General features: G+C 31.2%; 2 protein-coding genes and 1 non-coding gene across 3 annotated transcripts; all 3 read right to left on the bottom strand.

Annotated features, from left to right (window-relative positions):
* Positions 1–1,852: 1,852 nt before the first annotated feature.
* On the bottom strand, positions 1,853–2,671 carry LOC114418543. The gene has a single exon (XM_028383958.1). The coding sequence runs from the start codon at positions 2,501–2,503 to the stop codon at positions 2,138–2,140; it is 366 nt and encodes a 121-aa protein (XP_028239759.1). The 5' UTR covers positions 2,504–2,671; the 3' UTR covers positions 1,853–2,137.
* Positions 2,672–4,989: 2,318 nt separating this feature from the next.
* LOC114417916 (eukaryotic initiation factor 4A-10-like) lies at positions 4,990–8,292 on the bottom strand. The gene is made up of 5 exons (XM_028382976.1): positions 8,137–8,292; positions 7,355–7,424; positions 7,156–7,262; positions 6,220–6,650; positions 4,990–5,828 (listed from the first exon to the last, which is right to left on the bottom strand). The coding sequence occupies exons 2-5, from the start codon at positions 7,420–7,422 to the stop codon at positions 5,193–5,195; spliced, it is 1,242 nt and encodes a 413-aa protein (XP_028238777.1). The 5' UTR covers positions 7,423–7,424; positions 8,137–8,292; the 3' UTR covers positions 4,990–5,192.
* LOC114420825 lies at positions 7,641–7,761 on the bottom strand. Its single transcript, XR_003668456.1, has one exon. It is a non-coding gene; the product is annotated as a small nucleolar RNA snoR98 (small nucleolar RNA).
* Positions 8,293–11,058: the final 2,766 nt, after the last annotated feature.

The following is an 11,058-nucleotide window of genomic DNA, read 5'->3' as shown; positions in this document are numbered from 1 at the left end:
TTTTTTGTTCATCATGTATGATTAAATTATTAAGTTTGATATTAATTTATACTTATATTTATAGTATATCCAAACACAATTTGCAAGGTCATTTCATTCTCCGGCTCTTTTAATTAGACATGTACAATAGAATGCCGTTTCATAACAACTTTGAAACCGAAGCTTCACTGAATTTTCGGTAAAGGAAAATAGCACAGCTAGTCCTATTAGAAGTGTTCAACATTTGAAATTTAATAAGGAATTAAGATTGAATTGCGTGAAAACTCCTTTGCTTTCCTATTCAAATAACCATAGACAAAAGTTTCAGAACTTTGGACTGATAAGTTTAATTTTGATTCACGGTTAATATAAAAATTTGCCTTAAATGTAATTTTACTCCCACTATTTTATTTAATTTGTAATTTTGATCTTTCTATTTAAAAATTGAGACATTTGATTTTTTTATTTTAAAAAATTCGTAATTTTGGTCCCCTATTTTAAAATACAAATATTTGATTTTCATATTTTAAAAAATCTGTAATTTTGTCTTTCGTATTTTAGAAAATCTATAATTTTAATTTAATCTTTAATTTTAACTATGTTTTATTTCTTTCATTTCTTACTTTTGTAATTAATTAAATCATTTTTTGATATTACCTTAAATGAATATGTTAGGTTTAGGATTTAATTAAACCAAAAGAAATGAAATAAACTATAGATAAAATTAAAAATTTGATCAAAATTATGAATTTTTTAAATAGAAAGACTAAAATTACATATTTTTAAAAAAATAAGAGGATCAAATATCTTAATTTTAAGATAAAAGGATCAAAATTATAGAATGAACAAAATAGAAAGACCGAAATTGCATTTAATCCTAAAATTTTTTACACTTAATTATATAATACTTCAAGTACGTCATTTAAAATAATTATAGTCAAAATTAACGAATTTGTTTAGTGATATGTTATTTATGATTAGTTTTTACATAAAAAATATTTAAACCGCTTATATATTCTAAGTACTCTATTTTATTATGTATCCAAATAATGAGAGAGGGAGAGACATTAGCATCTGACTGTGTCACTATTTCAAAGCAAAATCAAGTGTATCGCCTCACCAAGTGAGTTAGTGAGACAGTTATCTATTACACTGAACCAAACTTGTATATTAGGTTGTACTCTCTCTTCAATGCAAGTTCCATTTTCATTCTATCATTAAACAATTTTAACTTTTGTATACTTCTTCAGTTTAGTTTACACTTTACATAGATCTTGTAGATGCGTAAGTTTTGTCCTAACACTTCGAGATTATGTTGGTATCACTTGCAATGCAAGACAGCCAATTCTTTCTTTAATTAATTGCCTCTACTGATGTCTCTGTAATTTTCCTCTGAGAATTTTGATACTCTTTCTTTGCTAGTATTATAATTTTAAAGTCTGCTTTCCATGCACCTATACTACCATAATAGAAATAAGCATTAAGGATATGTCTAGTGAAAACCGAACAGCTTTAAACTAATAATTGCATCCTTGTTCTCCATCTGGTAATCATAAAGTGGACCAGAACTTTATTAATGGGAATTAAGAAGGAAAAATTATTATATAATTCTAAGACTATTATGTTCTAAAATTTTATCTTTTATTTCTCATATAAAGGACTGAAGGTAGTATTTTTAACAAATTTCTATATGTTGATTTTTATTTTCTTTTTTTAAATTAAAAATGCCAACTACATGTCCTATTGAGATTGACCGGTACCATAGATCACAAACTATCTAATAATTTCTCACGAGGAAGAGTCACTCACCCAAAGCACCCCTTTAGTTTTCTTTTAAGACGATCAAAATAAAATTGCGGAGCAATCGACCAAATTCTAGTTCAAAACCAATAGCATTACTACTAGGAAATTCAGCAGCAACTTGCTAAAATTTATAGGTCATGCCTCCCTAAAAGCTTAGAGGAACTGGGAGTCTGATACCAATAAGTTATGGAGTTCAACACATGAGTAGAGTTTTAACATTTTTAAGGAAGGTAACTTGATTTGAATGGATTTAGAGTCCATATCAAAACAAGTAAATCACAACAGAAAAGAAAAAAGGTAAAAAACAATAGTATATTACTATATAGTTTATAACTATATACCAATTAATCTCCATTCACCACCATCCATGGACAGCTTGAGTGTATGTGTTCTTGATCCACCTCAAACTCTTCCTTAGTGAGCCTTTCATTTTCCCTTCCGCAGAATATATTTTATAGCCAGCCACCCTCTTCTTCCTCTGCAACTCAGGGTCATTGAAGCTCCAACTCTTTGATACTTTGCTATTGCTAACTGTGCTTTTCCCTTTATCCACCTTCACTTCCTTTTCCTTACCTATCTTGTATGGATAAGCAGAACCAGCATAGCTTGCACTGTAACTATAAGACCTCAGATCTTGCATGCTTGTTGGTGCCACCCTTCCACCACTGTAGTTTTCAATCTGCAGACTCTCATTCCTGCATGATTTTGATCTGAATTCCATTATAGAAACAAACTATTCAAATACAAGAGTGAAGAACTAAGGGTGTAGTTTTAAGGAGAGAAAGAAAAGAAAGAAGCTAAAAGAGATGGTAGGTTGTTGGACTGTTGGTTTTGCTTTCTTCTAGTTGTATTTTATTGGTGTTGTTTATTACTACTTCATATAATCAAATCTTTGAATAGGAGACAGTTGAAAATGATAATATATTAATGTTACTTTGTTTTGTCGTCTTCATTAATGGAGTCAGTGGGGCAGAGAAGGATTCATTCAACATGGCATAACTGTGTGAAGTATTTCCGTTTGACCAACTTTTACACGTGGAAGTGATCAAATTGGTTATGGCATGGAAGTAGCTGGTAGGGAAGGAGTAATGTTTTTTTTTTTTTGACAAAATACAAATTAATGTGCCACCCTCTTAGCTAAACTTGTAAAATTGCATAAACACAGGAACTTCTTGTAATTCTTGGGGTTACTAATGATTTCTACAAAATTATTAATTCCAAAGTTAGATGAAGAAGCCAACTTTACTATTTCAATAGATTACCGGTGATCTTAAATGAATATGGATCTTATTTTCTCCAAATAATTTTAGCTAAATTATCATTCACTGATTGAGAAACTTGGGAATTGAGATCAAATTTTCACATTGAAATTAATGGCATTTGAATTTGATGTTATGCAAATAAGTGGATAAAAAACATGGGCAATAAAGAGATAGGACATTCAAGTGTATATATAAAGTGGAGGTGTGACAGAGGAGCATCCCTCCATTTCGGTTGTATTTTTTTACTAAAATTCTAAGATCAATCTCTGTTCATGAAAAAAGCAAAACACTCCGATTTTTTAGTTAATTGGGGTCCACACTCCACATCTTAAATAGTACCCAAATCCCTAATGGATCACCCCACATGTTTGTGTCTTTGGAATCAGCAATCTAGATGAAAATTTTAGCTCCTTTCCCCTTTGCTTCTCTCTATATCTATATATAAAAGAAAAAAAAATCTTCAAAATAGTCACAAAAGAAGCCAAAGGCATGGGAAATGTTTTCCAGTGCATTTTAAATCATATTAAGAAAAATAACTTTGATATGGTTTATTATAGCTACCAGCCAAAATGAAATTATTGTATCAGAACAAAGGAAATTCGCACACGAAACTAATAGATTTCTTAGTTTTCTGTTCTTTCATAGCACCAAATAGTTAGACAAGACTGATTTCAATACCACAAGTAACTATATTTTATTTCTTGGAGTTTTGTACAGACTTTATTTTCATGTTTTGGTCGAAAGTGCATAGTAATATTCGTTATTAGTACCATCAGTGTAGTACCTAACATGAAGCAATCCTCTTCAAACTAATTGTAACTCCCCACTTGAAGACTTGAAGTACTAATTGATAAGATGATTATCAGCATGCTGTCTTTCTCAACCTTACTTCAATAATTCAGCACTGAAAGTAATTTTTACATTGTATAGCCTCTGACTATATATGTTCTTTATCATTAGTAAGAGTTTTTTTAAAAATAAAAAATCGAGGAACGTATTCCAGCTATAGTGCATGTTGGGTTCACATTTAGAATAAAATCATGTTCTAAGACAACGGTTTTTAACATGTTTCCAAAACACTAGTGAACATTGATAGCTCCATGGAATGGAGAGTTGGCTGCTGCTATTCTTTGGAGAAACTTGTTCAACACACACAAACACAAAAAAAAAAAAAATAGTAACTTATAATTAAGTTGAAATTTGAAGCAAAAAGTAAAAAAGTATTTGGTTCATAGATATTACATTTTCTTTATATCTTTGTATAAAATATGCTTGAATGGATTTTTTTTTATAAGTTTCGTGTTTAAAAGGAAGAGAGATTAATACCACATTTCAAAATAGGGAAAACTTCTAAACTAAAGTACCTACAAGTTGCAATATTGTTACGCATACCTCTTTTTAAGTTGAAAAGTGAGATCTAAATAGTGCGACTCTTTCTTATTTCACTAAGGGATTTGATTTTGAAATCCCCCAAAATATCTTTGCATCTTCTAATTCATTATGATAAGAAGGAAAATCACGTAGACATTTAATAATAATAAATAACATTAAAGTATTTATAACAAATAAATCGGTGATCAAACTGGCCAATCGGATGATTTGGTTCACATAATTTTAAAGACAAATATGTATCCCTTGCACAAAAATGACAAGTTAGCAGAATTAAGAACAATTAAAATTCCTTTGCCATGTATCAAGTTAATATTAATATTTTGCACATGACTATATTTAAAATGTCTGCAAATCGAACACTGAAATTTAAAAATTGAAACCTGTTGAAAATTTTGCCTATCATTAAAAATATGGTTGATGATTTTCTTCAAAGATAATTTTATAAACATATTTAAAACTCTGTTCAAAGCAAAAGATTCGTAACTGCAGGGTGTGTTCACGTGATTATGAATTAGAATGGAAAATAAATAGTTACACAAAAGAAATGAAGATGAGAAAAGAAAGCAAATGCAGGCTTGAGCAGCAACCTGCTAATTAATTGATTAAACAAAATTTATAGAATCCAATACAAATAGCATCAGATCACATGTCTTTGATCTCTAATAGGTAAAATATATAGAGAAAAAATAAGAACAAATAATACTTGCCAAATAGAATAAGATCCTGATGACTTAACAGAGAACAAAAATTAACTCATCAGAGTAAATCAGCAACATTTGATGGCAGCTCCTCTACAGTCACATTGTAGAACTTCTGAATATCAGACAGCATTCTGGCATCATCCATCGTGACAAAGTTTATAGAAACTCCTTTTCTTCCAAACCGACCACTACGCCCTATGCGGTGGAGATAGTTTTCAGGTTGGGTTGGCAGATCATAATTTATGACCAGAGACACCTGCTGCACATCAATTCCACGGGCAAGAAGGTCAGTGGTAATGAGAACTCGGGAAGAGCCGGACCGGAATTCACGCATGATGATATCACGGGTATTTTGGTCCATGTCACCGTGGGTGGCAGAGACTGTGTGATCATTGCTTCGCATCTTGTCAGTGAGCCAGTCCACCTTGCGCCTGGTATTCACAAAAATGACACTCTGGGTGATAGCCAGAGTCTCATAAAGGTCGCATAATGTCTCCAGCTTCCACTCTTCCTTGTCAACATTGACATAAAACTGCTTGATACCCTCCAGGGTCAGTTCATCACGCTTTACCAGGATTCTCACTGGCTTATTCATGAACTTTCTTGTAATCTCAAGGGCTTCTGGTGGCATTGTAGCAGAGAACACTCCAACCTGAATTTTGGATGGCAGCAGCTGAAAGATGTCATAGATCTGCAACACCAACCAAAATTTTCACAATGTCAAGCATGGAAGAGGGGGAAATTCTTGTATCCTGTCCAGATAAATAAATATTGTATTTCTTCTTATAACTCCCCCTCCTATCTATGTCATGCATGCACATTAAACTAGATTGGATGTAATAATTATATGATACCATATTAGAGACTCCCAAAGAAGTTCATATTAACACAATGTTTCACAGCATAAAGGTTTTCAAAAGTGAAAATTATTTCTTTTGATTTATAAACACAAGGAAATCTATGCTTCAAACAACCAGGATACTTACCAACATAAGAGATAGGATAGTCAACAAGTATAGGACAGACAACCAAGGATAAATTAGTGCACTAAATATGAAAACATGGTAATCAAAATAACAAACCTGATCCTTAAAACCACGTGAAAGCATTTCATCAGCCTCATCCAAAACAAACATCTTTATGCAATCTGGGCGAAGAGACTGCCTCCGCAGCATGTCAAACACACGCCCAGGAGTGCCAACAACAGTATGGACACCAGCTTGGAGAATGCGCTGATCCTCACGAACACTTGTCCCACCAACACAAGCATGAACCTTAACTCCCAGGTAATCACCAAGAGCTCGCATAACTTTCTCAATCTGCTGTGCTAGCTCCCTTGTTGGTGCCAAAACCAAAGCCTGGCACTGAACCAATCCATAATCAAGCTGCTGCAAAATTCCAGAACAAAATGTTGCTGTCTTTCCTGTTCCAGACTGAGCCTGTTGAATCACATCCAGACCTTTGCAGAAAGGAACAATTCCCCTTTGCTGGATTGCAGAAGGCCTCTCAAAACCTTAAGAACAATAATAAAACATATCACACATTATTTTTGTGATAAAGTAAAGCAAGTAACACTTATTCTTTTTGAAGTGCATCACTAATACCCTCATGAAATATGTAAAAAGTTTCAAAACAGTTAAAATTACCAAAAATTATTGATTTCCTGTGGGTCCACTTTGTTTAATTGTCTTCCAGTACGTAAGTAGTTTTGATGCACAGGTAAATTTAAAAAACAAAAACTGCAGTCATACATGCAATGAAAAAAAGTAGATGCTCATTTTACATTTGCATTATCGGGTATGTCCTAAATCATTCCTAATTTTTAATAATTGCCAATATAATAACAAAGCAATAAATCTTTATGATATTTTAATGAAACTACAAATAATTTCAGTTAGTGCAGCACAAATGAATTTATTTATACTTTTAACTTAATTTTAAAGTCTCGCAGAGCAATTGACACTGCAACAGATATGTATAAGCATTTAAAATATGGGGATCAATATGCCAGTACATACCATAAGCATATATGCCTCGCAGAAGATTCTCTTGCAATCCCATGGCATCAAAGCTGTCATAGACTTCGTCATATGAGGTGAAGAATTCTTGCCCATCAGTGGAAAGCCTGTGTAGTTAATTTGCAAGACATCAAATTACAGAAAAACGTATATGAATAAAAGCATTTCAACAGGTGAAGAATACTGTAGAGGAACTTACAATTCACTCATCTTAGCATCATATTGGCGACCATCAAATTGTGTTCCTTCTGGAGCCAAACCTGCCATCACTGCAAAAAGCAAAACTTCCGTTAAAAGAGACCATACATTCAAGTACTCTGGCAAAATTGAAAAAGATAACAAAGGAATCGTTCAGAAACAACACACAAATAACCAAATCAATAATGCATCCACTATAAGTTTATACTTCAGCACATCAGTGGTTTGGGAGAGATACTACTCATTATCTCAACCATGTATTAAAAGAACAACACATCCTCCACTAGAGATGTCACAGAAGAGCCAAACTTGCAATCCACACAGGAAGAGAAGTGCAAGCATTAAACTTCTGTTTCTCTTTGATGTATGGAGAAGATCAGAAGACATTCAAAAGGGCAAAAAGGATACATGCCATACCAAAAAACAAATCTTTCAGTGTCAAATACCCACTTTGCCCACTCCTCCAAGATTCAGTTAAACAGTGCCAAAATCAAAGTGAAACTAAAACACAAAAACAAAGTGATCATTGAAAACTTAAGCTTATGTTGAGCATAACATATCACTGTATCCAAAAGCAAATCAATCTATCAAATAAGCAATACACAACAATCCATTAAATCTAAAAATACGATCTTTTAACGGGAAACTAAACATACCACCGAATAACGAATCAAAAACTTCTGGGTCGATTTGATATGGAAAAAATTTAGATCAAGCCCAGATTCATAGAAGAGAAATAGAATCAGTGATTTACGAAATTGAAAAGGAAAAAACGAGACATACCTGGTGGAAGTTTGAAATAGAATAAGGAAAGAGAAAAAGCTAAGGGGTAACTCCTCGGATCTGCACCGTGGAGTTAAAGGGAGGCGAATAGAGAGGAAGAGGGAGTGTTATATTCGAAAGGCTAATAGGAAAAAAGGGACCAAAAACAATTAATAAAGGTTTCCACGTTTACCCTTTCAGATGCCTTATGGGATCAATTATGGTATTCAAATATATAATACATCCTTTCCTATTCCTTTTTTGTATTTTTATTTTGATTTGATAATGAAATAACATGATATTGATATGATAGGAAAATTTAAGGAAATTTTTTTGCACAACAAAAAGATAAGGAAACTTATATATTTTTTTTGGTAATTTTCCTTGGCAGTTCGTATGAATATTCTTACAATCTCTAGTCTAATCTTTTTTTTTTAACAATCTAATCCTATAATCTAGCACAATGGAATCATGCACGATCCATAAAGGTTTTTATTTTATTTAAATAAAATTTATAATAAATAAAAAATGTTTTTAAACAAAGAAATTATATTATAATCAAATTTCATAGTAAATTAATATTTTAAGTATATAAATTATATTTTAGATTAATGATAAATATTTTATACTATTGTAATATAAAATTATTTTAATTATTGATAATCTTTTAAAAAATATTAAAATTTAATTCAAAAATAGAAATAAAATAATAGATTGAAAGAGATAAAAAAAAAAGTTAAAGATATCTTCGTTAAAGAAAAAATTCAAAAAAAAAACATTTCTATATAAAAAAACACTATCATTTAACACAATTATTCCAGAAGATTATAAAAAATAACTTTTAAATTGAAAACCAAAGATATATTTTTTATATTGAAAGATAAATTTTAATGAATAATAACAAATAAAAGTGATAAAATAAAAATATTTCCTCTTAATTAGGTTTGTTTTTAACATACAATAAAGAGTTAAGATATGAACTCCCATCTACTTTTTTCACTCTACGAGGCAAGAGTCTATTACCACTCATACCAACTTAGGTTGATAAATAAAATAATAAGATAGAACAAAAGTTTAAATGATAAAAAAAGGATAAACCAAGTAAATAAAACAAAATTACAATATAATTAAGAAGAAAAAAATTATTATATATGATATTCAATCATATAAGATAAATTTATTAACTTATGATAATTATGTTAAAGATCACTTATTATAGTATATGATCATTAAGATACATAAATAATCAAGAATCTACTGTGAATGAATATCAATATAAGAATCCAAACCCCTAATAATGAGATTACATTTATAATCACTTTCTCTTAGTTGCTTCTTCTCCTCTCTTTTCTTCCCTCCCCCCTAGACCCACTCCTTCTTCCTCCTTTCCCCACTCCCTATGTCAGCACTGCTGCACTACACCACAACAGGATCCATCTATATCATAACAGCAGAATCCTACTGTGCCAACTGTTCCCAGACAGTCTTCCAACCTCTTCAACCTATTACCAGTAACCTCTTCAACATTATATTATCATATCACTTAATTTGAGAGCATTCTTATGCTATATAATAAGAGACCAATATAATCTTGAATCATAGTTTATTTTATTGGCATGTGCTTTAATTGATTTCTATTTACAAGTTCTAGGTTTTGCACAGTTTTTTGGAAGTGCTCATCTATGTATTCTTATATGGACACATCTGGGCTTCATAAATTCATTCTAAGTTTTGGACATCCAGTTCTTGGAAATAAGGATTCTTTAAGCATTATAAAGAAGTAGTAATTTATATGAAATATTAACATATATTTCGTTGGAAGCCAAGTGTGTGTGCTTTTCTCTGGTTTGAAGGGCTTGCATCGAGGAGATATTTTGGTGTGTGTATTTCCAAACTGTTGAGATGAAGGCACATTTACCATTATGATGTTTTCATGATCATGATATAATGGTTAAAAGTGGTAAAGTGTAGTTGTGTTCTGGATTTACATATGCTATTTATAGCTTTGTGTTGTACTTGTAGGGGGTATGTTAATCTATGGACTTGCATGTTATATATATATATATAGCATATTGTATATGTATCATGTTTTTAAATTGGAGTGAGTTTTTGCAAGCTTGAAATTGTACTACTACATACACGTTTATACCAAGGAGTTTATTAAAGTGAGATGCAGTATCTGAATTATTGGAACAACTCAAGGAGTTTTACCATTTGTTTCTTCCTTTGTTTTTAAACTCATTTTTCCCACTTAAAGCAATTTGTGGTAGGAAGACTGATGTAGCATTAATTGTATAGACAGTTAATTTAATTTTTTTTGTCTAATAAGGCAACTTTCATTTGTTTCCCCTATGAAATCTTCTTTTAAGCTATTGTTAAGAATACCCTCTTGTAGTGAATTATTCTTTCGGTTCTATGTATTGGTTACCAAAAAAAAAAACCAAGTTAGAGAATAAAGAATTTTACTCTAGCCACACATATGTATTGGGTCATATGTCATTTTATGTATTTTGTTTTATTTAAACGCTATTTGTCTTATGCATTATATCGAATTGACACTTTGAAAGTATATACTTTTAAATGCAGTATCTAAGAAACAAAAGTAAAAACATTGGGTTGAATATGCATTACCTGGTGATTGAATATATCAACTATTCACCAAAAAAAAATTATCAATTGGAGTTCATTTTGTGAGTAATATATTTGACTCAGTGATTGATATATTTAAAACCTTTGATTATGTTAAGAGGCATTGTGTCATTATTTCTTGGTTGCTTAATATCAGGTAAAAAATCTATTGGGTGCTACTGTGTAAGTTTTCAAGCTGGCAAGACAAGTGGAACTTCATGTTACTAAACCCATATTGGTTGGAAATATTTTGGTGTTATTTTAAAGATTAGGCGAAGAGTCAACAAGCATGAGAGACTGATGCAGAATGATGCA

The sequence above is a fragment of the Glycine soja genome, chromosome 7 (assembly GCF_004193775.1).
Source record: "Glycine soja cultivar W05 chromosome 7, ASM419377v2, whole genome shotgun sequence".
Lineage (NCBI taxonomy): Eukaryota > Viridiplantae > Streptophyta > Magnoliopsida > Fabales > Fabaceae > Glycine > Glycine soja.
This window is presented reverse-complemented; position numbering and strand designations above follow the sequence as displayed.

What these genes read in the sequence shown, in the direction of transcription:
- LOC114418543 (XM_028383958.1), bottom strand. Translation starts at nt 2,503, where the DNA reads ATGGAATTCAGATCAAAATCATGCAGGAATGAGAGTCTGCAGATTGAA.
- LOC114417916 (XM_028382976.1), bottom strand. Translation starts at nt 7,422, where the DNA reads ATGGCAGGTTTGGCTCCAGAAGGAACACAATTTGATGGTCGCCAATAT. An exon ending in GATGCTAAGATGAGTGAATT is followed by an intron (nt 7,263 to 7,354) that starts GTAAGTTCCTCT and finishes TTAACTACACAG; the next exon opens with GCTTTCCACTGATGGGCAAG. An exon ending in CACGTGGTTTTAAGGATCAG is followed by an intron (nt 5,829 to 6,219) that starts GTTTGTTATTTT and finishes TTGGTGTTGCAG; the next exon opens with ATCTATGACATCTTTCAGCT.